The sequence below is a fragment of the Emydura macquarii genome, unplaced genomic scaffold (assembly GCF_026122565.2).
Source record: "Emydura macquarii macquarii isolate MOO-44397 ecotype Brisbane River unplaced genomic scaffold, CSIRO-AGI_Emac_v2 contig_374, whole genome shotgun sequence".
NCBI lineage: Eukaryota > Metazoa > Chordata > Testudines > Chelidae > Emydura > Emydura macquarii.
Genome location: NW_027130511.1, coordinates 7,390,882 through 7,418,540, shown reverse-complemented (window position 1 = coordinate 7,418,540; position 27,659 = coordinate 7,390,882). Strand labels below are relative to the sequence as shown.

At 45.6% G+C, this 27,659-nt stretch overlaps 1 protein-coding gene and 1 long non-coding RNA gene across 2 annotated transcripts in view; one reads left to right on the top strand and one right to left on the bottom strand.

Moving 5' to 3' along the window:
* Positions 1-23,660: 23,660 nt before the first annotated feature.
* Positions 23,661-25,230, bottom strand: LOC137142586 (uncharacterized). Its single transcript, XR_010916968.1, has 2 exons — positions 25,149-25,230; positions 23,661-24,113 (listed from the first exon to the last, which is right to left on the bottom strand). It is a non-coding gene; the product is annotated as an uncharacterized lncRNA (long non-coding RNA).
* Positions 25,231-25,468: 238 nt separating this feature from the next.
* JDP2 (Jun dimerization protein 2) overlaps positions 25,469-27,659 on the top strand; it is a 29,427-nt gene continuing 27,236 nt past the window's right edge. The window contains exon 1 of the mRNA XM_067533002.1: positions 25,469-25,698. Coding sequence (XP_067389103.1) covers positions 25,659-25,698 — 40 coding nt within the window. The 5' untranslated portion in view covers positions 25,469-25,658. The remainder of the gene's footprint in view (positions 25,699-27,659) is intronic.

Genomic DNA, 27,659 nt, shown 5'->3' with positions numbered 1-27,659 from the left:
ATAATGAATCCACTTAGGAAGTGCCATTGCTTTCTTTAGGCATGATTTATACTGCTTTAATGCTTGTAGGGACACCCCCCATGATGAATTAACTATACCTCTTCAGCTAGTTCTCCTACTCCTATCCCATACTCCGTTGCTTCACATCTGAATTGGCCTGTCTGGTTACCTGCCCGCTCTCCGCTGCTCCAGGGTCATTTTGACAGGGTGTCCCACTCTCTTTTTAAATGTGGCACACATCCAAGTACATTTGTTTGTGACTCCAGCTGACTGCAAGTTCGTAGACCTTTAGTCCATTACAGCCACCCTGCTCCAGGTTTCCCTGCGGTTGTGACAGGAGATCCCAGGCTTCCTTGCCAGAGGGGTGCAAGTTCAGTCTTATCTTTCTACTTGTCCCTGGCATGCAAAGCCCTACAAGCAGCTAGTAGAGCAGAAGCAGAAGCAGAAGTTCTCCTGGGACATATGCCAGTGCCATGCCAAAGCCAAGGAGCTGTGATAGAAGAACAAAACGATCAAAGACAAAAACAGGAGCTCCAGGAATGCTCCCAGTATCTCGAATAAGGCTCCCAGTTCACATGTGTACTATGAAGATCTGGACCAGATTTTTGCCCGATGCTGTGCGCTTCTTATGGAAAAGTACAGTGCTGTGCGCATGCTGTGATTCCCAAGGGAAGTCGCTTGAGACATTTTAGACAAAGCAGTGTGAACACCTGCTTTTGGAGAATTATAGAAAACCAAACACAAAAAAGCCCACCAAGGCTAAAACAACTTTTCCATCTAGATCAGGCCTTAGAGAAAGGAGTCAACAGAAAATCCATCCCTACAGGAGAACAGGGTCTGTGGCTGAGACAGAGGAGAGAAGCCCTAGAAGTATCCCTGGGTGAGTGTCTCTCTCAGCACTTAGGTGAATCACTCATGAAAAAGGGAGATCAGGAGCAGCAAAAAGCTGTCTGAATAAAGGCAAAGCAGAGCCATCTAGAAGGAAAGGTCTGCAGGACAAAGGGCTGCCAGGCGTGGAGTTTTGTGGTTAACCTGCTTCGGTGGAATCAGCACCTCTGGCATGTGCTACTTTGTCTTCCTCATCAACGTTCTGCTCACTGAATGGGACCATCAGCCCCAGGTAGAGTAGTGGTGCTTAGACCAATACCCTAGCAGGAATGTGACTAAACTGTTCATTGAAATGCTGGATTCAGACCAAACCAGTCCTGATCTGGAACAGCTAAAATATTCTCTGGACTGGAAACAACTCTGGGGGCACCTTGACCAAGGTTTCTAGAAAGCAAGTAGCAGGAAGTCTCCATCCAAGAAAGATCCAGGCAACATCTCCTTACAATAAACTGAACAAAGTGTTCACAGTTCTCTGATGCTTAAGCACAGGAAGGTATTGAAAAGTCTGCTTGATGAAAGCGCTGAGACCCTTGTGGGGTTTTATACTGACAGAGGGGGTCTGAGCGCATCTGTAGACTGAGCTGCCAGTGTGTGTCATGATCACCAGCTCTGAGACACCCCTCCCCCCGCTCCTGAGTGTAAGGATCTCCAACGAGTCGTAGAATCTTCCCGGACACCCCTGCAGGCAGGGAAGCAGACCAAAACATCAGCAATATTAGGAACAAATCTGACATCTGGCCTCAGCAGCAGAGCAACTCAGGAGTTTGGCTTTATTTATTTTTCTTTTGCCTTTGGAGCCTTCCCTCTTCACAGAAGAGGGTCTGAGTCCATCGCTGACACATACAGTGGGCTAAGAGAGAAATGAAACCCTGACTATTCTATGGAACCCAGCTCAGGTATTTTTAAAAATAATTCTCTCATAATTCTTCGACAAACAGAAGCTAAGATCTCATTCCCCGTGACATCGTTTTGATCGTTGTGCAAGGGTGCTGTTTTGTGATTGCAGATCTTTGATATTTCTAAATAGCCTGAGTCTGTTCTTGCTCACCCTGGCTTTACACCCATATGTAACCTCATTGATATCAATGGAGTTGTTCCTTGTTTACACTGGTATAAAATAGGATCAGAATCAGGCAGTCCCTACAGTACGTACAACGTAGCTATCTATGTCTCTCCTTCTGTTCCAAATAACAAGACCCGTACAACAGAGATGAGCTTGACGGAGTGCAGAAACTGAGCATTTTAACAGTCAGATACTGGAGCAAACAGTGGGCCTTGCTCAGGCCTGTAAACATCTTCACTCAGGTTTTCACTCTGCAGCCCCACAGAAATGGACCTTTGGTTTGAGCATTATCTTTCCGGAGAAGTTCTTCAGAGCCACCGACCTTTCTTTCCTCTCTCCACTTTTGAACCTGCCCCTCTGCGTTCCAGGGCCTGAGTCTCTGCTCTCTTGAGCTGAAAGTGGAACTTTCAGAACTTTAAAATCTTTGGAGCAACTTGTCTCTATTTTTAGCAGAGCTGCTTTTGAAGGTGGTTGAGCAGGTGCAGGTTCTGCATCCAGGGATGAGGTCACTGTGGGTTCATGGCTTCCTAGATATTAAGCCGTACTTGGTGAGTCCAGCAGTGGGAGGTAATCCCAGGGGGTGTTTCTGGGAGAGAGAGGAGGTGGGTGAGGGTGTAACTGGTAATATCTGCAGGCAGCCAAAATCTGGTGGTGTAATGTCTGAGTCCGTCTGAGTTTGGAAACAGCCCTGGTGATATCACTTTGTGGAACTATTAAGAGGCAAAATGCAAGAAAGGAAATGTTAGGAAGTCCTTTCCAAACACTGCAAATGACAGAAATTAACACCCACTCCTCCCATCTCATAACTGAGCTTGAAAATGTCTTTCACATCAAGCAAGGCATTCAATAGGGCAGTCCTTCATCTTTTCACCTATCCCTACAGCATCTATCTATCTATCTATCCTTACTTTTACTTGTGACAGAGGTCATACCACAATATCTGAGCTCTTCCCAAGTACTTAAAAATAGACTTTTTAATTGCAAGATCTTTCACACTTATGGTGCATCAAACCAGGACAACCAATATTCTGTTGTTTATTGAAGAGCCTTTATGGAAACGGGAAGTCAGGCTAAACACCAATTGTGTTTGGGAATGTCAGCAGATCCTCCGCCTCTTCCCCTCCAAGGCATCCGTGATGGGGAGGAATGAGCATGGATTTGTCAAGAACAAATCTTGTCAAACCAACCTGACAGCTTTCTTTGACAGGGTAACAAGCCTTGTGGATGGGGGGAAATGGTAGATGTGGTATTAGCTTTTGATACTGTCTCGCATGATCTTCTCATAAACAAACTGGGGAAATCCAACCTAGATGGAGCTACTATAAGGTGGGGGCATAACTAGTTAGAAAACTGTTCCCAGAGAGTAGTTATCAGTGGATCACAGTCAAGTTGGAAGGGCATATTGAGTGGGGTCCCACAGGGATCAGTTATGGGTCCAGTTCTGTTCAATATCTTCACCAATGACTTAGATAATGGCATAGAGAGAACACTTATAAAGTTTGTGGATTATACCAAGATGGGAGGGGTTGCAAGTACTTGGGAGGATAGGATTAAAATTCAAAATGATCTGGACAAACTGGAGAAATGGTCTGAAGTAAACAGGATGAAATTCAACAAGGACAAATGCAAAGTACTCCACTTAAGAAGGAACAATCAGTTGCAAACATACAAAATGGGAAATGACTCCCTAGGAACGAGTACTGCAGAAAGGGATCTGGGGGCCACAGCTAAATATGAGTCAACAGTGTAACACTGCTGCACAAAAGCAAACATCATTCTGGGATGTGTTAGCAGGAGTGTTGTAAGCAAGACACAAGAAGTAATTCTTCCGCTCTACTCCGCGCTGATTAGGCCTTCATTGCAATACTGTGTCAAGTTCTGGGCACCACATTTCAGGAAATATGTGGACAAATTGGAGAAAGTCCAGAGAAGAGCAACAAAAATGATTAAAGGTCTAGAAAACATGACTTATGAAAGAAGGAAGATTGAAAAAACTGGGTTTGTTTAGTCTGGAGAAGAGAAGATTGGGGTGGGGGACATAACAGTTTTCAAGTACATAAAAGGTTATTACAAGGAGGAAGGAGAAAAATTGTTCTCGTTCACTTCTTAGGATAGCACAGGAAGCAGTGGGCTTAAATTTCAGTAAGGGCAGTTGAGGTTGAACATTAGGAAACACTTCTTCTCAAGGTAGTTAAGCACTGGAATAAGTTGCCTAGGAAGGTTATAGAATCTCCATGATTGGAGATTTTTAAGAGCAGGTTAGACAAACACTTGTCAGGGATGGTCTAGAATCTAGATAATGCTTGGTCCTGCCATAAGTGCAGGGGACTGGACTAGATGACCTCGTGAGGTCCCTTCCAGTCCTATGATTCTATTCAGAGTTTGGAATGGTCCCTGTATCAGGCTGGCCTGCCCCTTTCAGTCAGCCCTGTTCAATCAGCCCTGCCCTGCTACACCTGTGCAGGGTTGGATTTAAGAGGAAGGAGCTTGGAAAGCCACCAGTGGAGGGCTGGCTGGAGAGCAAAGCAGAAGGCTGTGAAGAGCTAAAGGAGAGCCCAAGGGAGGCAGAGACCTGTAGAAGACTCCAGGCAAGAAGGCATGGGAATGAAGCTAAGGGGAGATGTGAAAAGCTGAGCCCAGAGGGTAATCAAAGGAGTGAAGACAGACCCCTAGGGAAGGAGGGGCTGGGCCCAGTTTGAGGCTTGGGCAAAGACTCTGTTTTGTGTTTGGTTTTGGATTTTTATGCCCTGGAAGGAGTAGGGTTTTGTTAATGGGTTAGCCAGGAGGGCCATGTTGCTCAGGAAAAACTGCAGGACCACCCAGTGCCACCAGAGGGTGCTCTAGAGGCAGCAACCCTGTTAGCCCCCACCTGGTCTCCCATTCTCATGCCTGTTAGACCGGGAATGTCATATAACCTCACTGAGGCAATCTGGGAACCAATGGGTCTGATGATTACAAGCCCCCTTCATGGATGTTCCATGGCATACTGTCCTCCAGGCTGCACAGACTTCAGCAAGACAGACCACAGAGCTTCACGTAGTCTTCAGCATTCCATAGATCCTGGGCTCACCGAGTCTGGAATAGATAGATACACGGATGCAGATACTTGCTGGAAGTGTGGGAGGAGAGGGATGTGGTGTTTTGGTTATACTCCAGCCTATTAGCATCACTGCAGTAGAGAGTATAATACTATCCCTGAGGAGGTCACAAAGTAGCCAATTGAAACTAACCTTCTAAAATCCTTCACTACTTTTTTTTAAAACATCTCAGGATAGTGGACAGCAAACTAGACAGGAGCGTGCATTGTGTTCTGACTGCAGAAAAGGCCAGTGGGATTTTGCAGACTAGTCCAGAGAAGGGAAGTGGTAATCCCTCTCTATACAGCTCTGCTGCAGCCTCCCCTAGAATATTGTATTCTGTAATGGAGGGAAAGATTAGCGCACCATTTGACTAGCTTGGTTAAATGATAACCAAGGTGGGAAAAGGATAACTGGCCACAAATACCTGCCAGAAGAGGAGTGGGGTTGTTTCGGGTGGAGCGTGAGGTGTGAGTAGGACTAATGGAATGACATTAATAAAAGACAGAATTTAAACCGCACAAGAACAAACGCTCTGAAAATGAGAGATATGGGATTGTGGGATTATCTCCCAGGGGAAGGCAGGGGAGCCCAATGTCTGTCAAGATGTTCATAGCCATAATTAATAATTATAATTGTTAATAATAACCCAGAATGTAAAGCGAGACTTGACAAAGTCCCGGGGCTGTTTAATAGTGACAACAAGTACAAACTAGAACAATGGACTAGATGGGAACTGATGGGTTTTTCTGATTCTAACTGGGGCGTGGACCTGGGGGTTGGACTGGAGAAGCTGCTACATGCACGTGCGTTCTAATTACCTCCCTGCAGCAAGGAAATCTAGGCTGAGGCTTTACTCAGTTCAGCCCCTTGCACCGGGAGATTAGTTTGATTCTCAGGCTCCTTGGCTGAGGCTGCTCAGTTGCAGGAGGTGAAGGTCTTATGATGTCAGTTTTGACTGCATTTGATGGGAGGGGATCTCCGAGCCCCTTGGGCTGATTTATTACATTATCATATCATAACTGCCATCCTCTCCTCCTCAGCCCTTTGGCACCACGGTGACAGGAGCTGTAGACAAATGCACGCACGCATTAAGAATAGCTAGATTTCCCAATAAAGAATAGCCGCAGCGTGTGGGAGCAGCAGCCCCTCCATGTGCCCAGGAGAGGCTCTCCCTCTGGGGCAGGGCTCAAGTCCATTGAATCCCAGGACTGAATTAGCCCTTCTTACGGCATGGCCCCCTACTAATCTGGAGTGGAGCGTGAGCGCTGTGAGCAGGAGCGTGTCACGGACACACCAGGCTGTGGGAAGTGAAACCTGGCTCTCCTTGCTCCCTGTCCCCACAGACTCCAGCCCTATGCCTGGCTGGGATTGCTCAGAGTAAAACAGGAACTGTCTGCTTTATGCTTGAGTCCCAAGCCATCTGAGATAAACTGCTAGGCCATGAGGCGGGGAGGGGAGGATGTGAAGGACACAGCAGCAGGTGTGTGTGAAACAACTGGAGCCTGTGACTCAGAGGAACAGCTTGGCACCAGCCTTCTCCAAACCACCCTTCACATCTCTTACTGTCGCTGTGACTCATCCGTCTCCTCTGAATCACATATGTTTGATTCCTGTCCTGTCACTGTGGGGTCCTTGGAAAGAAGCCAGACAGCTTCACAACAGCAAGTGAGGTAGGTTCTGAGTGTGAATCTCCGCCTGAGCACTGAGCTATAGCTACCCCAGCATCGGACCTCCGGGGTACGTCTACACTGCAGCTGGGAGCGAGCCCCTCAGCCCAGGTAGGCAGATCCGTGCTGGCGGGGCTTTCGCTAGCCCTCTAAAAATAGCAATGTGGATGTTGCAGCTTGGGCGGCAGCTCAGGCTCTCAAGATCACCCAGTGCCTTGGGTCTGAGCTTGGGTGGCTCGGCCAAGTCTCTGCTACAGCTCCATCATTCACCCTGCTGTTTTTAGCAGAGTAGCTGGAGCCCTGCTAGGGCGAGTGTGTCTGCCTGGGCTGGGAGACTCGCTCCCGGCTGCCGTGTAGACATACCCCCGAGGTCTCCCTGGGACTTGCTCTTTGCTTGGTGAAAGACTGAGATGTCTATGCCAGTTTTTGCCGTAGACACTGGGTCAATAATCCAGCCAGGTTATCCCAGAGCTAGTCCTGGTGGGTTTCCTTGCAGCTAGATTCCCTGAACTGGGCGGGTGGGCTGAGAAAGGGGAGCTTAGCACTGAGGGTCTCTCTAGCGGAGGGGTAAATTCAGCACTGAGGGATTCCTCTGGGGCCAGTTTCTTGGAAGGAGTTTAGCAATGAGGCAGGACTCCTTGGGCAGGGATCCCCCAGTGGTGTGCTAATGAGGGAGATGGGAATGAGGCCAGGGATTTTCAGTGTGTGCTGGTGCCTTGATTTGTGAGATAGAATCCCTACATTTACTTTAGTAACTTCAGAGCAAACGGCTGGTGTCCTGCCCGCTTTCGTTGTAGTGAATCCCTGGTCCCGTTCAGGAGTGGCTGTGGTGCCTGCTCTGGAGGTTGCATTCTGGAAGAGACACACCCTTAGCTCCTGCCCTGGCCCACTACTTCGGTTGATGATTATCTCATTTGAATGGGAAGTCATAAGATCAGAGGGAAAATGTGAATGAGAGGATGACGGAGGACTGAATGCAACTTGTCCGATCAGGGAGAAAGGGAACTGGTGATTCAGGTCCTGAGGAAACCAGCACAGATAGGACAACTGCAGCTGTTTTGCAGGTCTCCGACCCAAATCTGCTGAACTCCGCTCATGGGCAATTGGCCCTGGCACGACGGGAAACTCTGTGGAGGTTGTGAGAATGGAGGTAGGATTTTCAGCAGCATATGCAGAATCCCCTTCTGTTGTATGGTCCCTGCCCCACTAAACCTTCAGTCCAAATTCTGCTTGACACACAGAGACATAGATAGGCAAATGTGGGGGGGAAGGGAAGGGAAAGGAAGGATGGGGGAATGAGAGAGAGCCCCTTGTGACTCAGCTCAAGGCAGCATGTGCACATCTTGGTGGGTCCGTTAACTATTTTTGGCTTTTCGCTATCTTTCCTCCCTCTTCATGTTTCATTGGTGTCATAGCAGGGGGGAGCTTGCGAGGGGTTTTAATGAGGCGAGGGAAGTATCTTGGTGAATAGGTTTGAAGAACATTCCAAGTAGATGGGGTAGCATGGAAAGGGGCATGGAGAGTCCTGTGAGATAAGTATGGAGGCTGGCATCACTGGTGGAGCAGAGAGGGCACGGGGCATATAAATAGAGCCTAGGTCTGAGACATAGGAGTTGCATGATGCTGGGCCTTGAAATCAATGCCCAGAACAATGGGGAAGTGATAACATAGCAAGATGAGATCTGTGACGTCAAGTTAATGGAGGACCTAGCCTGCTCCTGCGAGTGTGTGCTGCTCCACTTCCCCTCTGGCCTTCTCCTGACTTTGGCTTCCTCTAGCTATAAGCCCCTCCTTAGCCTTTTCCACCATGGGGCAGTAGAAACTTGTGCCCAGCAGCTCTCTCCAGATATGTGTGGCTTCTACTGCGGCTGTGAAGAGATCAGTTTGAGACTTCTTTATCAAGAATCTCTGGGGGTGGATGAACAGACAACACTTCAAATGCAATGTTACATGGTGAGCAACTTTTTAGAGCAGCAAAATCCTGCTCTGCAACATTCAAAGTTTCATTAGGCACCCGAGAGCCAGCCAGAGCATCCCACTGCAGGACATGAACATCCTTTTTAAAGGGCCCACACTGGAAAATCACTGGGTGACCAGCTTTTGATTTATTTTTAGGTTGTCCTTCAAGTTCCTCCCCTGTTTCTTTACGAGCATTGCAGTTTACTCATACTAAAGCAGCTTCCACTTTTGGTGTCTTTTCATAATAAAATGACCATTGAATGAATGGGGAGTCCTATGAGGCCAGGACTGTGGGGTGCTCTAGAGTGCAGATTTTCCCTAAAGAAGACCTGCCCCGGGAAGAATACTGGACAAAAAGAATCTCACTCCGCAGCTGTGGAGATATCTGTGCTTTGATGGGTTTAGGTTCTTTCCACAGAGGCTGCTATTTCTGCACTATCTAATCTGGCTGTGATGATTCTTGCCCTGTGAATCACCATGCATTGCAGCCCTTGTTTTCTATGGACAGCCCGTAATACTTTGTGATGACATTTTGCTCAGCAGAGTGTGGATGATTTTGATGGCTTTGTGGTGGTCGATACCTTTCCACTTACTCTGAATGAAGAGCCTGTAAAATAGGTGATCTGGGAAATGGCACTTGTCATGGTAAGACATTCTCAGGGTTGATAGCAATGACTCCAGTCCATGGCACCCACATATTGCCCAACCAAGGCCACACTAGCAGTTTGCCAGGTTGAATAACTTCCCTAAAGTAGAGCCAGTTGCAGCCACCTTCATCTCTAACCTGGCAGTAAAGGTTGCATGATGCAGCAGCCAATGTGGCATGGTTGACCACATCAACACGAAGCACTGCCCGCTGGGAAATAAAGACTGTCTGTATAACAATGGAAGCAGATGCAGGCTGCTCAGTAGAACTCCTCAGGAATTTATATTTTATTCTCTTCTAAAAGGCTCGTGGAGGTCTGCACGTCTCATAGGTAGCCCCTCTTCTGCCAGCCAGAGGGAAAAACCTTTGTCTAAAAATAAATCAAAGGCCACTCACCCATGACAATGCAGTTACTGCCTTCTCCACTCATCTGGGTAGCACCCCCAGCAAAAATCATGTGTGATCATTCTGCCCCGCCCCTAGCTCCAGGCTGGCATTCTTAACCCACCCCGCAGCTGATCTGATGGCTAAAACCTGAGAAGCCGCAGATTCCCAAGCTGAAGGCACTGGGCCTGGCACCAGATTAGCTCTTTTTATTTCCTTTCATTCAGCAGGATCCTGCAGAGCTGGGCAGCTGCCAGTCCGTCTGTCAAGAAGGGAACTATTTTGGGAATTTTTATGATGGAACAATATTTTTTTGGTAAACAAACGGAAAGCTGTTAAACGGGGACCTTCACCTCTCAGCTCCTGGTTCACCTCCCTCACTGCTGAGATGCCACAGTGCTGCACTGTCCACCCCGAAGAGCTCCCTTCACAGCTCTGGCAGGGGCAAAACAAATAGAGTTTTTCCCCCCCCCTTTTTATTAACTGCTCAACAAAAAATGTAGGGAAGAAAGAGAGGTGTTTTGGTTCATGTGGTAGAAGCTTTTACTTGAGGATGTTAACTCCTCAGGTGCCTGAGGGTCCACTAGGTATAGCCAATGATCAGAGACTCTCTGGACTTGCCCATGCTGTGCATTCTGTCCATCAGTGAGAACATCTGACCCCTTAATTGAAAGCACTGGAGTTGATGCAGTTTGGGACATATTAGCACGGCTTTGAGTACCAGGCTTGGAATTAGTAGAGTTCTGCTTCTCTGCTAAACTGTTTTATGAGCTCATCCTCCCAATACAGCCACACCCCATTTGTTTGTATCATCCTCCTGTCTGACATGTTCTCTGAGACTTTAACTGACTCAGAGAAATGGTAGGTAAGGTCCCATGGGAAAAAAAGTCTAAGGGGAAAAGCTGTTCTGGAGAGCTTGCAGCTTCTCAAGGAGACAGTATTAAAGGCACGACTGCAAACTATCATGATGCAAAGGAAAGATAGGAAGAATAGTAAGAGGCCAAGAAGGCTGCATCAGGAGCTCCCTGATTATGTGAAAATCCTACAAAAAGTGGAAACATAGATGAATTGCTTAGGAATACAAAAGAAGAACACAAGCATATAGAGACTAAATCAGAAAGGCTAAGGGATAAAAGAAGTTAAATCTAGCAAGGGACATAAATGAAAATAAGAAGAGGTTCTATAAATACATAAGGAGCAAGAGGAAAGTGTAGGTCCTCTTTTTAGCAGGGAAGGAGAAATAATAACTGATGACATCAAGACGGCTGAGGTATGTTTCAGTCTTCACTAAAAAGGTTAATGGTGATCAGATATTCAACACAATTAATATCAATAGCAAGGGGGAAGTAACACAAGCCAAAATATTGAAAGCACAGGTTAAAGAATATTTAGATAAATTACAAGTATTTGAGTTGGCAGGGCCTGATGAAATTCATCCTAGGATAATTAAAGAACTAGATGAAGCAATCAGAACCGTTAGCAGTTATCTTTGAGAACTCATGGAGGATGGGGGAGAGGTCCCAGACAACTGGATAAGGGCAAACATAGCACCTGTCTTTAAAAAGGGGAACCAAGATGACCCAGGGAATTATAGATCTGTCAGTTTCACTTTGGTACCTGAAAAGATACTGGGACAAATTATTAAACAAACAGTGTGTAAACACCTGGAGGTTAATAGGGTTATAAGGAATAGTCAGAATGAATTTGTCAAAAACAAATTATGCCAGACCAACCTAATTTTCTTCTTTGACAAGGTTACTGCCTAGTGGATGGTGGCGAAAGAGTAGATGTGATAATCTTGATTATATTAAGGCTTTTAGTACAGTCCCATATGACATTCTCATAATCAAGTTAGGGAAATCTGGTCTAGATTAATTTACTATAAAATGGGTGCACAACTAGTTGAAAAACCATACTCAAAGACTAGTTTTCAATGGTTTGTTGTCAAACTGGGAGGGTGTATCTGGTGGGGGTCCTACAGGGACCAGTCCTGGGTCCAGTACTAGTCAATATTTTTATTAATAACTTGGATAGTGGAATGGAGTGTGTGCTCATAAAATTTGCAGATGACACCAAGTTGGGAGGGATTGGAAGCACTTTGGAGGACAGGATTAGAATTCAAAATTACTTTGACAAATTGGAAAATTGATCCAAAATCAAAAGATGAAATTCAATAAATGTAAGTGGAAAGTACTTCATTTAGAAGGAAAAATCAAAAGGCTCTAGGGACTATAGTGTTTCACAGATTGAATGAGTCAACAATGTGATACAGTTTCAAAAAAGGCTAATATCATTCTGGGGCATATTGACAGGAGTGCCATATAAGACATGGGAGGTAACTGTTCTACTCTGTCCAGCACTGGTGAGGCCTCAGCTGGAGTATTATGTCCAGTTCTGGGTGGCACACTTAAGATGTGGGCAAATTGGAGGAGTCCAGGGGAAAGCAACAGAAATGATAAAAGGTTTAGAAAACCTGACCTATGAGGAAAGGTTGAAAAAACTGGGCATGTTTAGTCTTGAGAAAAGAAGACTGATGGGGGAGCTGATAACAGTCTTCAGATATGTTAAGGGCTTTTATAAAGAGGACCATGATCAATTGTTCTCCATTTCCACTGAAGGTAGGGCAAGAAGTAATGGCCTTAATCTGCAGCAAGGGAGATTTAGGTTAGATATTAGGAAAATGTTTTGTAAGAATAAGGTAGTTATACTCTGGAACAGGCTTCCAAGGGAGATTGTGGAATCCCCATCATTGGAGGTTTTTAAGAACAGGTTGGACCAACACCTGTCAGGGATGGTCTAGGTTGACTTGGTCCTGACTCAGTGGTGTGGGCTGGCTTGCTGACCTCTGGAGGTCCCTTCCAGTCCTGCATTTCAATGATTCAACAATCCTCACAGATTGTGAGCTGTCTGTGGCAGGCATGGTCAGCTTTACTTGCCTATACAGCATTTAGCACAATAAGCCCCTGATCCTTGATTGGGCTTATTAGTCACTATTGTAATACTGTACAGATAAAAATAATGAGACACAGCTGTCTTTCCACCCAAAAGAAAGCCTTCCATCTTTTAAGTGTCCATTAATAGGAAGTCCTGGTGTAGTCAGTGTGACCCTTCCGTGCCTAGGGCAGCCACCTGAAAATGCCAAGGTCAGGGCAGACTGCAAAAGGAGAGCAGATTCTCCCAGCACTGGTGGGTGGCACTGAAATCAGACTTCCCAACCAGCCACAAACTGTGCTTCTGATTCCCCAAACCGGTTATCAAGAAGCTAGTACACAAATACACACAGCCCCCTTTACTGCATTCCAGTCTCCGGCCCCCAATCAGCCACTAGGTTCAGTAAAGAGACCAGTTATTTAAACTCTATGCTTTTTACCAAAAAGATTCCTACTGACCCCAAAGGGTCAGCCACAGTACCTGATCAATCTAGAAGAAGTGTGGAGTTTGCAGACTTGTAAAGTCCCTCTGGTATACCTGGATGGGTCTCAGTCCTTTGTTTCACAGCTTCAGTTGCAGATGACGTGATCCAGAGGTAGATAGGTGGCTGAAAGCTGAACAAGATTGAAGACAAGATGGATCCCAGACATCTGCCTTTTTATGTCCTCTGGCCCTTGCCATGCTGCTTGTGGAATTTCACAGGAACCAAAATGGAGTCCAGAGTCACATGAGCAAGTACTGGTGACTCATCAGGTATATCCCTCATTGCATTATTATCAAACTGTTCTGATAGTTGTGGGTCTTCCTTAACATTAAACTTGAGCCTGCAGTAAAGAGAGCATATCCTATGCTCACCTCATTGCCTAGCAAGAATTGCTGGTTTGAACACACATTATGGGATCTTTTACCTGTCCCATCCTGGTTCTGCCTTGGGATCTCTCCCTTAACTCATTAACTATTCTTGCATTGAAACTTTTGTTACTAAGGCTTTTTTAATGAAGCCTGAAGCAAAGTAGCCAATGAGCAATTCCACTTTCTCTATGTCGTACTGTCTTCTCCCTCCCTAGACAGTGGCAGATCCTCAGTTTCCTTTGTCATCTTCTGGCTTCTCCTGTTTCTTTTGTTCCCTTCAGCAGCAGGCTCAGCAGGATGGTTGGAGCCTTTGCCTATTAATTTGCACCATCCTCCTGCACTCAGTCCCTGGCATGTCTCCTTTGCCTATTTTTTTATGTGACCCCCCTTTTCACTTTCACGTCTTTAAAAATCTCCTGGTGCAGCTGCTTTATCCCTTTGTTATTTCTACTTGAGCTTTGCACTGGGATGGTTTTTGCCCTATCATGGTATTCTGCTCCTTGTCATGGAAGATAATATATGTGAGGTGGCTAGATACTATTGATGGAAAATGAAGAGGAAGGATGGCCCAGTGGTTAGGACACTAACATAGGATGTGGGAAACCTGGGGGCAAGTCCCAGATCTGCCACAGATTTTCTGTGTGACATTGGGCAAGTCACTTAACCTCCCTGTGCCAGAGGAGTAATTATGCGGATGATAGTACTACCCTACTTCACTGGGGGTTTGGGAGGATAAACATATTTAAAGATTGTGAGGTGCTCAGATGCTATGATGATGGGGACCATATAAGACAGACCTATCCTTACGCTGCCCCTGGGAGGTATGGCAATACAATTCCTTATTTTACACGTGGGGAACTGAGGCACAGAGAAAGACTTGCCCAAGATCACAGAGAAAGTCTTGTGATTCTAGATCCTCTGATTCCTGGTGCTACACTTAAACAGATCCCTGAGTAGTAACAGTCCATGTGACTTCCCTTTCCTGTGATTGCAACATTTTACTAACTGTTTAGGAACATCTTTTCTATCTCCTCTTCCTTCTTCAGTGCCTATAGCATCCTCTTTCCACTGCTGCCGACTTCCCCTCTCTTCTTTGCTCCCTTATTTTAACCCAGAGATATTCAGCACATGTATCTCTCATGCCCATCTGCCCTTCTGAGCATGTGTTATATCTCTGATAACTAACTCAGCCCCATTCCCCTTTATCTCTCTCTTCTGACCTGCTCATGCCCTTCTGTAATTTATTATCTCACTAGGTCTCTGTGATGCACCCAAATCAATGCTGTTCATGCATGAAACCCTCAATTCCTCCTCCTCCCTATTCCTGTCATAAAGATGGCTACAGTTTTATTTTACATTACATGCCTCTGGCAATTTTGTTCTTTCTCCTTTGTCCACCTCTATATCCCCCAGTTCAATATAGAATTGGACCCTTATGTGTCAGTTTTGGTGCCTTGTATTCCTGGGGTACAACCATATTAAAAAAAAAAAGAAAACTGGAGCGAGATCTGGAGTCCCACAGCTATACCGAAAAGGCTATGGGTAGGATGCTAAATAGTTGTGGAGCTCATAAACACACACCCCTTCCTCCCCCACACAGGGGTTGTGCCTATTCTGTGCCAATCCTCCGATTAACAATGACTTCTCCTGATACTCAGCTCAAATCTTTCTGATTCCTGTTCTTGAACTGTGTCCCAGCCCTGTCTCCCTAATTTAAAGCACCCCTAAAGCCCTGCCAGTCTGGTACCTACCTACATTGGTTCTAACCTCCCCCTCCCAAGAATGTTACGGCTGTGTGAAACCAAACCCCACTGTCTCCATTTGCAGCATGCTTCTTGAAGGGTCCTCCTTTAGTCACATACAAAGTACAAGGCCTCTAAAAATTCACCAACAAAGGAAGGCTAAGATCAGGAAAATAGATGGTGGCTGGAGGGAATGACTTGCTAGGAAGTGTCTGAATGGAGTTCTCTGGCTGTCTGCAAAGGTTTGTGTTAGGCTGTTGGTACGGCCAAGTCTTGCTGATCTTTATATACAAAATGTTTGTTTACTGGGTAATGGTCTCATCTGGTTCTCATTCCCCACTTACTTCATGCAGGACGGTTCTAGGTGGATGAAACCTCGACTCCCTGACTGGTCTCTTCTATCACTTCATCTAGTGGTTCAAGGTGCTCAGTGCCTCAGGGAACCTAATGTTTCACGTGGCTCATACACAGGGGCTCTTCATGGAATGGATTCTGGGGAGCAAGTTTCATTTGCCTTTGGCCTTTTAAAAACACAGTCAAAGCTTTTGTTACCTGTAATCTTGAGTGGAGTCTCTGATAGATCTGGGTGGAAGGATTGTGAATGGCTGCTCTGATGACTGGTGATTGTTGTCTTTATTGATACTCAAGATGAGTAAAAAGGGAGTTTTTAAAACAGAAACATGCTCATTTTCTAGTGGTCCCAGTGCTGGCACCGGGAACCCCTCCCGCTGAGCCTTCTCAGTGTCACAGTACTCAGCCTCTGTAAAGATTGTGGAACTGGAAGGGAGCTGGCCATTTTGTGGCTGATGCATGATCCAGGATGGCTTTTCTGAAGCTACAATAGCTTTGCTGGGTAGAAAAGCCTTGTTGAATCTGAGCTGAGGGGGTTATAGGGAGCACATATAGGTGGTAGCAAGGACCCATTTTTACAGTGTTCCTTCCATCACCTTAAAGCCCCTCTTGCTATGACTGGCGTACCTGACCCCTTCACCTTGATCCTGTATAAATACACCCATTAGGCTGGAATAGAGTCTGGTACTTACTGCTGCCTCCCTTCCCAGTTACCATGACTACCCACACAACTGGGGAATGACATCACTCTGGTCAGCACATCCAATGGCGGTAGCATCCTCAGGACGCAGCTTTCAAGGGGGCTCTCCCGTGGAGGGAGGTGTGAGGAAAAACCCTAGGATGGTGGCATAGGAAACCAGTCCCTTCCACCAGGAATCTTTGGGATCCCATTTGTTGTTACTGTAGCTAATTGTGCGCTTGAGAAGGACTTTTCTCTTTCCCACCCTCCAACCACCTCCTTGTCCTGTGATGTTTATGACACTGTAATCTGTTGTCTTGGAAATAATGGCTGTTGTATCCCAAATGTAGCATATGACTTCACTGTGGGATAAGGCAGGAGGCACAGATAGTTCTACCCATCTATTATATTGCATTTCCCGTTCTCCTACTATCTTGCTGGAGAACAGGGATCCATGGTTCTGCACAAATATCTGTGACTAGTATGTTTCTAACAATTTTGGATATGTCTGTTGGATTAGGATATGCCTGGTGTCGCTACTTTGGTTGCTTATACACTGAAATCGATCAAAACCATAAGAATCACAGGTTACCAGATTACATGCCCCACTCCCTCTTCCCCCACCAGCACCATTTCTTACTGTCTTCAATGGTGTATATGAGTGCTGAGGGGATAGGGAAGATTTACTCCTCCAATCCCTGTTGCCTGTGTCTCCCACAACTTGTAGCATATCTTCAAAAGCCCTCAGGCTTCTACTGAGTTATCTTTTCATTTCACATGTTGAACCGAGGGCAATATGTTTCCCCTGCTCCATGCAGCCATCACGTGGTCCCCTGGCCTACAAATCTCACAGGCTAGAACCCTGCTAGTTAGGGCCAGTTTGGCTTCAGTCATGGCCTGTACAGCCTAGACAGTCAGGGAACCGATGGACTCTGCACCTTCCTGCAGATGATCCTTCCATAGAATTTGTGTTCAGAAGGACTGATGGTGGAGAAGGTTTGGTAAGCACCTGGGGACCAGTAGACTCTTGGTAGAACAAAGAGCTGTAGGGCAACTAGTAGGGGCTTGGTAGAACAAAGGGATAGAGGGAGACCAGAAGGAGTTTGGCGGGATTGGACCGCCCAAATTTAAAGACAAATTTGACTTGCCAACAGACTTCAGTTTTTGGTTTCTACGGGCTGTTTTATTCTGTTCTAGTCTATTCTGTTCCATTCAGGTGTGTATACTGTGCCATTCACTGGGGCATCTGAATGCTTTCATTAACTAGCCAAAATTGGACATTTAAAAATGAGCTTTAAAATTTGCTTTTACTAGGGGATTGCCCTTTGTAGCTCATTTAGGTTGAGCTCACTGCACATAGTAGGGACTCCTCAGACCCCTCCATGCCCTTCCACAAGCTCCCACAAGCTCCCTGGGGACTACCCTCTTATCCCCTGCCACGATCTCTGTGTGCCTTTCATTCTCCCCTTGTCTCACAATAGGTTCCCCCAACCACCCTCCCACCGGGGATGCCTCCCCCATTCCAGGACTCCCATTCTCCCCCCATGGTAGGGACTCTGTCTGACCCCCATTCCCACCTTCCCCCATACCAGCATCCCACATTCTCCCCCCATATCAGGCTGTGTGCACACCCCACTCTCCCCCTCCCCGCCAACTACTATTCTTCTTTCTGTCAGAGCGATTAGTCATTCAGGTGTCAACACATTAAACTATTTGGAGGATGAGCAGAGAGGAGATGGGGTTGGTTATGCTGGCAGGCATTAATGGGTGCCATCAACCAGTTGTCTGATCTATAGACAATTGCAAAAGTAGCTATGGCTTTGCTTTAAGAGCTGGCAGGGACTGCATGTATTTCCCATTTCCCCCCAGATCGGTAGGGTTCTACCCATTGATGCCTAGAACATTCCCTGAAATTTTGGAATTTGTGCAGCCTTCAAAAGGTTTTGTGTTACATGCAACCGACAAACTGAGACATGCTGTTGAATAGAGCGTACGAAGCCTTCACAAGCATGGCCCGTAAACTGGACAATTCTCCTTTATGATTAAAAAACACGGAAATGGAAAAGTGGATTAAAAGAGGGTTCCCTTTAGTTAATATATGGGAGTAGTTTGCTGCAAGTTCATTAAAAAATGGTGAAATTGGATTATGGAAAGGGGTAAAACTCCTATAAATTGAGGTGAAAGAATGGCACAGCGCAGAGGCAGGTTGGGTAGACTTGAGATGCCTGGGCCAGGCTGTGGTGGGGAGGTTGCACAGTGCTGCTCACACTATGACCTAGTTTACATTCTAAAACATAGGTCGACCTAGCTACATTATTCAGGGCTGTGAAAAATGCCATGTCCCATGCAGTATAGGTAGATTGACCTCACTCCCACTATAGATGCAGGTAGGTCAACTGAAGAATTCTTTCATCAACCTGGCTACTAGCTTTTGGAGAGGTGGATTAACTACCTTGATAGAAAAACCCCTTCTGCTGACGTAGGAACCATCTACACTACAGCAGCACAGCTGCAGTGCTGTAACTGTGCCACTGTAGTGCAGACACACCATGTATTTAGCTCTGCTGTTTTACACCCTCATTTTCAAGCATTCTGAAGTTACCCTTTTTCTAATGTTGTCTTCTGCGGCCCGGTTAACCCGTGGCTTTACATTAACAGCTACCTACTGGCATTCCAGGAACCCCCATGCTGAGCATTCCTGACACCAGGCACAAATTGTTGGGCTGGAGAGTTTGTGTAAAAAGCAGGGAGGCCTGTACTAACTGTGTCAATGGGAAGTGCAGGCTCCAGCTCCTTCCAATTTCTCACCTGTCCAGAGTGGTTCAGAGAGAAAATGTCTTTACTTAGAGTTGAAAAGAAAACCACACCTATTTACAGTGGATTTCCCAGTGTCCTCCCCTGGGGTATTAACCCTTCAAGCCCAGGCAGGGAAATTCCTTTGTGTGCTCCCCTGGGGCATTGACCCTTCCTTCCTCATAGCAATTGCCCTGTGTATTTCACTGAGACCTCAGCTTTTCTTCACCATCTGCACAGAGATCCCTTCTTTTTACATCATCATGTATAAAAGTTTTGGATCCTGTTAGACTTACTGGTTGGAAAAGTCTTTTTCTAGGAGAGCAGAGCTCTCACTGATATGTTTAGGTGAGAGCCTCCATTACTTCTCTGCATTTTGTCTTTGACCCCAGCAGGTTTCCCTGAGCTATTAACTCATTTCCCTCCTTGAAACATCCCTGCTTTCTTCCTGCATCTCTTTTTTGCTTTCTCTCTTTCCCAGTCTTCTGATTAGTTTTCTCGGAAGGAATCCTAAACTCTGGCCTCCCTCAGGCTGGAGTGTTGTGTTGTTGTTTTTTCCTTTCGTCGCTATGGGCAGGGATTTCAAATACTGAGCCAGGGTGTGTGTGTGTGTGTGTGTGGAGGGGGGTGGGGGAGTAAAGGGAAGGGACAAAGTTTAAAAAAAAAAAAGTGAGAAAACTAAGAGTGCTGAGGGCAAGGATGGGACAGTGAGGTGTTGTGGGGGAGGGGAGATGAGCCTTATGGGGGAAGAGATTTTGAATAAGAAATGAGAACTTTTTTGTTACTCTTTCATGAATAACATTCTAATAAAAAGCACCATCCAAAGAAAGGCAAAAAACCCAGTCTGGCTAAGTGGCAAGGTGCAAGAGGTTATTCAAGCCAAAGAGGTATCATTCAGAAAATGAAAATCCAACCCTAGTGAAGCTACTAGCCGAATAAACTGCAGTGGGTAAAACATAAGAGTGGGTGCAGGAAGGCTGAAAGGGAATTTTAAGAGCAGACAGACACAAATAACCAGACATTCTTTAGAGACACAAGGTGGGTGAGGTAATATCTTTTATTGGCCAACTTCCTTTGGTGAGAGAGACAAGCTCACACCGAGAAGAGCTCTGTAAGATCAAAAGCTTGTCTCTCTCACCAACAGAAGCGGATCCAAAGAAGATATCACTTCACCTACCGTCTCTCTGTAATATACTGGCACCAACACAGCTCCAACAACATTGCATGCAAGACATTCTTTAAGTATAACAGAAACAGAAACCCTGCAGGAGAGTTGGTGGATTTGCTGGACTAGCGGGGCAAAGGGGAACAATTAAGGAGGATAAGGACAGTGCAGAGAAGCTAAATGATTTTGACAGCAATGGATGTTGGGGGAGATACATGCCCCTGAATTACTCTTTTCAGATAACAGAGATGAGGCATTGTTGGACACTGAGGTGTCACAAGAGGAGGGGCTGGAATGAACTAATTTATCATAGAGCCAAAAGTCCCCAGGACCGGACAATATTCCTGCTAGCATACTGCAAGAGATTAAGAAAGAAGTGTTTGAGCTACTAATGAAAATATGCAGTCTCTCATTAAAATCAGCTACTCTACCAGAAGAAGGAGGGTAGCAAATGTTGCACTTCTTTGAAAACAAGTGCTGGGGTGATCCAAGGAATCACAGACCAGTGAATCTTACTTCAGTCCCAGATAGATTGATTGAAAGTATAATTAAAACCGGAATTACAAAACACCTACATGACCATGCTATCATAGAAACATAGGGCTGGAAGGGACCTTGAGAGGTCATCTAGATCAGTCTCCTGTGCTGAGGCAGGAGCATATATACCTTGACCATCCCTGATGAATGTAAAGGAAAATTGCATCTTTCTAATCTATTAGAATTATTTGAGCATGTCAGTAGAATAGTGAATAAAGGGGGATGTGGAAACCACATTGATCTGGATTTTCAAAAAGCTTTGGACAGTGTCTATTATCACAAGGTCTGTTAAGGAAACTAAGTATTCATGAGGTGAACAGTAAAGTACTGTTGTTGATTAAATACCGGGTAAGAGACAGGAAAACCTAGGTCCCAAGCATTCGGTGCAATTCATGTGTGTAGGTGAGTCCATGCAAAGTTAGTTTTGTGCTTCCCCAATCTGCACTGGATCAGTGTCTCAGTGCAAGATGGAGCAGCCCAGGATCTGTTCTATTCACAGTGGCAGCCAAAAAGCAAACAAAATGTTAAGATGCATAAGATGTAGGCTGGAAAATAATACAGAAAATATAATGCCATTGTATAAATCAGTGGTACACCCTCACTTGGTGTTCCGGTCACCCTTATCTGAAAAAATAGGAGATACAGACACACAATGAAAATGATTTAAAGTATGGATGCAATGGTGTTGTAGTCATGTCAGTCCCAGAACACTAAAGAGACAAGGTAGGTGAGGTAATATCTTTTATTGGACCAACTTCTGTTGGTGAGAGAGACAGCTTTTGAGCTTACCGGAGCTCTGTGTTCCATAATTGACTGTCCATTGTAAGGTTTCTTGCACCTTCTTCTGAATCATCTGGTTCTGAGCACTGTCAGAGACAGAATACTAGACTAGATGAACTAGCAGTCTGATCTATCATCTAGTTATTCCTATGTTCGTAAATAAATGGTATGGGCTTCAGTTACTCCCTCTGTGTATAAGTCATTGGGAGCTGTGGGTGTTCAGTACCTTGCAAAATCAGTTTTTAGCTAGGTGCTCACATTTGAAAATGTTGACCTAAGTGACTTGACCAAGATCACACAGCAAGTCAGTGGCAGAGGAGGGAATAGCTTCTGAAAGTCCTGAGTTCCATTCCTTTGCCTTTACCTCAAGCCTATTCTATGAGCTAAAAGGCTAGGGTACGGAACAGAAAACTGGTTTAAGAAAGAAGCAAAGGGAAGCCACAGATAGAAACATTTTTGTTAGAAAGGGGCAACTAGTGGCAAACCCAGGGGTCAGTTTTAGCACCAATGTTGCTCGTAATAAACATAAGTTATTTGGATGAGGGTTTTGGAAATAAGATATCCAGGTTTGTAAATTATTCTAATACTGGAGGCAGAGCAAATAATGAGGAACACTGAACTGGATTCCAGAGGATGTGGATGGTTTAGGTGATTGGGCAACAGATGGCAAATACCATTTAATGTAGAAAGATATTAGATAATTAGTCTGGAAGCTAGGAGCCAATCTGGGGAATCTGAGCTAAATGGAGCAATCACACTGCCTGCTGATCCCAAGTGGGCAGAGAGAAAATCATTAACCCCATCAGCTCTGTGCAGAACAGCAATGAAAAACCACATACAGGATCTGTGGGTGCATGCATGTCTGTCTAGGCATTTGACATACATATCTCTGGGCTACCCAGCTGTAATAAAGAAGAGGGGTGACATTGTAGTGTATAAGACTCTTGTTGTCCTAGTAATAATGGCTTCATTACTCAGAATTGTGCTAGATGATGCAATAATAGATCTATGTCTTGTCTACACTCTACTTTTGCCAAATGTTTCCCACTAATGCCGCCCCAGTTCATCTCCACAAATGGTAGCCCTAGGGCAGCATTTTCAGCACTGTGTTGTGTAGATCTGCTCTGAGCAGGATTAGATGACATTGTGCTTAAAATGCCAGTGGCCAGCAGGAGCACTGTCTACATTGCATGGTTGCCATTTGTGGAGCTGAACAGTAGTAACAACATTGAGAATTTTTTGGCAAAAAAGGCTAAAGTGGCCACCGGGGATAGAATAACATAGGCCCTGCTCTAGGGAGCTTACAATCTAAATATGAGATGTGACACAACAAGTAAAGATGACCGTCCAAAGGAACAGGGCAAGGAAGGACAAAGTTTACAGCAATTCAGTCATGCAGTCACTTGATCTAGGCACGTGCACAGGTTGGTGGTTCTGTAAATGTATGAATGAAGGAAGGTGAAGAACTGTGAAAATACTAGAAAAGGTGAATTAACTCCCCCTAGTCAGCATCTGCTTTACCTTTCCAAAGTACTGGGATCAAATCCTCTTCAGTTAAAACTGCTTTGTTGATTTTAGGTTTTCTGTTTATAGAGCTTTTTATATGCATTTTATGTCCTTTTTTCCCTGTGTCTATTGTATTGCCCCAGTTTCATACCCACTTCCTTTATCCTTCCACATACTCTGTATTGCATAAAAATACATGAACTTATGTTGAAGCAAGTAATAAATTTACAGTGCTGAGGTATCATGTGTTTATTATTTTGTGTTGTTGTATTTTTGGTGGTTCCAAGCTTTCTGTGCAGCCATCACAGACTCTGGCAAATGTTCATTTTTCTTTGTCCGTATAAGGGTTTCCATTGAAATTGCAGACCGCACTAGGCCCTGCACAGGGACTGATTTGTTTGCCCTACAGTTTCCTATCTTTTAATTGAGACTGTGTCTTCTTTAAGACTTCTGTTCACTTTTTCCCACTGAAGTAATGAGTGATGAATGAATTCTTACCACCCAAATGAAATTACATCTAAATAAATATTTCATGTTTACATGAGGCAAAACCCAGCCTGGGAAAAGAACAGTTCCATCATAGAAAACTGTAAGAGCTAGAAAAATACTCATGTGAAAAAAGGGTTCCTGCTTCAGGAAAGCATGTAAGTACCCACTTACGTCCATCCCTGTTCAGCACAGCACTTAAGCACGTGTTTAAGTGCTGTTTTGAATAGGAATGCACTCCTGAATCAGGCCCTTACACAGTTAAGTTAAACAAGTCACTTAGGACTAACTTTGTCTCCCTTGTCATATCATAGTAGTGGAGCCACATCTGCCCCCCTAGGACCTGCAGGGCCAATCTGTGGAAAAGACAATACAGACCTAGGAGACTTATTTAACTGCATTTCCATTTAATTGAGAGCAACACTATGCTATAGTGGCTTTGACAGGAGTGCCCAGCAAACACAAGTTGTCCCCAGTTGTATCGCCTCTTCAGCTCCTGAACGAAGAGCCTGCACACTTCCCATGCAGGTAACTCTTATTCAATCTCACAGCAGACTGGTCACTCACACAGTGCAGGGAGCTCTCGTACAGGCCATGTAGTCTCCTGAGGAGATGACAGGTGAAGAATATGCTACTGTAATCGACGCTTCTGTGGAACTGGTGGTTAATCTCAAAGGGATCTAACTCCAGAGACTAAATGGAGTGTACATGGCATCTGAATAAGTCTGATTAATTTATCTGACTCAGTACCACCTCCTCTCAGCATGCAAGGTAGAAGCCTCCTGTTGTCAGTCCCTCCAAGATCGGGGTAAGAGAGAGGAGGAGCAAAGAAAAAAGGCTAGTGCTCAGAATCAAGGGATGCAGGTGGACATCTCAGCACAGCTGGTTGGAAAAAGGAAACAAGATTGGGGGAAGGGGAGAATTTGAACTATCACTTTTTCCCTTCCCCAGCTCAAGTCATGGAAAGGGCACTGTTTCTCCTCCCTATTTGAAGGAGCAGGAAGGGCTGCTGAAGAGCTATTAACAGTGCCCTAGTCCGACTTTGCTCCAGTTCATTATATTCTGTCTCCTTGAAACTCCCATGGAGAAATGGTTCTTCCTTTCTCTCCCTGAATCATGTTGTGTAATGCTGAAAGTGCAGGCTGATTGCCATGTTCTATCCAGCTGTAGCTGCATTTCAATGATAGGAGAGTGATTCTTGTAGATGTCGCTCACACAGCACATTGGGATCCTTGAAGTTTAAGGTACTAGAGAAATCTGATCTGTCAGCCTTTTCTCTCCCTGTCCCCCTCACCCCATGAGAAAATGATGGAAAGGGAGGAGAGAAATTAGAAAAATGGGGTTGCATTTACAGGAAGAAGTTAGACCTTTTTCAGGCTCTCTGCTTCTCTAGACTAAAGGACTGAGATGAGGAAGTAGGCAGGGATGAAGGTAAGAATAGCCTGGCCCTCCAGCCAAGTCACTTGAAAGTTCAGACCCCTTCCAGGGTTACAGAAATCCAATTAAACAGTCAAACCAAAGAGGCCAAAACAAATCCTGCTTCTGCCCTTCTTGGGCTAATCACACCATTCCCCACAGTTTCTTGACAGGGTTCTCTTACTGCAGTCTCTCCACAAGGACCCCAGAAATTGCTCCTCACCATCTCCCTATTTCCTCCAAGCCCTATCCCAGGAGATTATCTGCCTTACTTCCGCTCTACAGAAGAAAACTATCATCTTCATATTTCATCCCTCCCCTGCCCTCCTTCAACCTACTTATAAGGCCCAGGTGGCTAATGGCTCCTCAGCTAACTCCATCCCCTCAGTCCAGAAGACAATCATTCAATTACCTCACAGGTGTGGCGCTTGTCTCTAATTGGGTTTTCCCCAACATCTCTAACAGGTGATGGGAGAAATCCCCCAAAAGGCCAAATTCTGCCATCAGTTTCAATAGGATGATGTGCAGAGGGTGGCAGAATGAAGCCCATGATGAATGCAAGAATTCATGAGGAATGAATTGTGGCAAATGTCCCAGCCTTCTTACTTCACTCTTGCCTCTCCCTGAGCTCTAGATGAAGAAGAGGAGGATGGGAATGGAGATGCTTGTGAAGAAGAACAGTTTAGACTTTCTCTTTTGCTTCCCTTCTATGAATGATTAAAAGAAGAAGTTAATGACAAGGAATCAAAGGGAAAAGAAGAGTGAGCATGATGGTATCTATCTAGCTATCTAATTAGCATTTATTACTGTAGAATCTGGTCTCTGGACATGGATTATTAATTACAGTGAGCTCTGTCCATATAGGACTATTAATTCTCCATCTTCCTCTTTCTTCTTGAGCTGCTACCAAGGTTTTCTTCTGCTTTGAGTATCTGGCGAATAATTTGGTGAAGAGGTGAGTTTAACAGCAACACTCTGAATGCAGTAAGGGTTGGACTCATCATGGTAATCTCCTTTGGGAAGGAGTCCGGAGATTTGTACCTGCTGTTCAGAAGGCTCTGCTTCTGGTTCTCTTCTGGACTCTGTGCGTTATAGTGTGCCAAAGGATTGCAGCTGCTATGGCAGATCTGAGGAGTGTTGATTCTTGAGATAGTATTGGCCTATCTCAGCAGTTCTGAAAATGTGATCCATGGGACACATGCTGGAAGTCTAAGGAGAACCTGCATGATGCTGGCTTCTTATTACTGTTTCCTGCTGTTAAGACACATTAAAGAGAACTAAAAATACCTAATGTGACTTTTCCAAGACAGCAATTGCTGTAGTTGTCCCAAGGCTATTATGTGATCAACAGGGATCCTAGTTTTCCATGATTAAAAAAACACAAAATTCTCCAATTAAAACCCCCCCCCCATAAAATCTGTTTTTTCACGATATATATATATATATATATATCATCAGCTGAGCACATTTTATTGATATATTTACAATTTTTAAGATGACAGCTGGAGTCCCACCCATTCTCCTGATCAGAGCCGTCCCTAGGGTAGGGTGGATAGGGGCCCCGCGCTTTGTGGGACTCCGCTCCAGACCAGGTGGAAGGCGGGTGGCTGCCTCCAGGGTCCCGGCAGTGTCATACCGAGGGGGCCAGGCCCCCGGGTGCCAGCCTGCAGGGGGGCGCAGGACTGGCCCTTCATGACGCGCAGCAGCAGCTGCCCCTCAGAGCCTCCTGCGCTCCCCGCCCCCTGTGCATTGTGAAAGGCCAGCCCAGTGCCCCCCCACAGGCCAGGGGGTGAGGCTGCCCCATCTGAGCTGGCCCCGGGCTGTGGGACAAGAGCAGGAGAAACGGGCAAGGATAAGTGTGGGGACGGATGGACGCTGGAGCCCAGACAGAGCCGGGCTCCACTGCCCCATACAGGAGGAGTTAAGTGGCGTGTTCCCTCCCACACAGGTAGCAACCTCCCCTTTTTAGGACAGCTGGGGGGGCGGCGCCGTGGGAGCTGAGGACCCCTCCTGCCCTGTGCATGTGAGGCCTGGGGGGGGAGGGGGCCCAAATGCAGGCTTGGCTTCCGGGTGGGGGGCCCACACAGTGTGCTTTGCCCCAGGCCCCACACCCCCTTAGGGATGGTCCTGCTCCTGATTATCTGAAATGTTTATTATCTGATCTGGCTCCAGTTCCAATTAGATCAGATAATCAGGGTCCCACTGAATATGTTTTTATTTTTCCACAAAATGTAAAAATTAAAGATTCTCTGTAAAAATGGAAATTCTGTGTTTTTCCATGGCAAATGGGTTTCTAGGATCCCTGGTGATCAAGGACAGGAAGTGAATGACAGGGGATGTGGGGCTGGATGATAGTTAACGGGAGGGAGTGTATGCATGAGACAATCTTTCAGCTGAAACATTCTACCCATTATGAAAAAATCTGAGCACCCCTCATGTGTCTCAATAAAAGCTTTGAGATCAATACCAGAAGGTGGAAACAGTATGGGAGGTGAATTCAGATCCAGTCCAGTTTGTGCAGCACTGGCATAATATGATCTCTGCAGTGTACCCTTCTTAGAGGACAGGTGTGATGTATTACCTGCACCTGCCTCATGATCACTATCTTTAGTCTCAGGTAGGGGGAACTACATAGTGCAGTGTGAAGGGATGAACTCATTAACCACTGGAGCTAGGAAGTTCTCATTAGAAAAAAAGCTGTAGGGTATTCTTGCCAATATAAGGTGGAAGATGG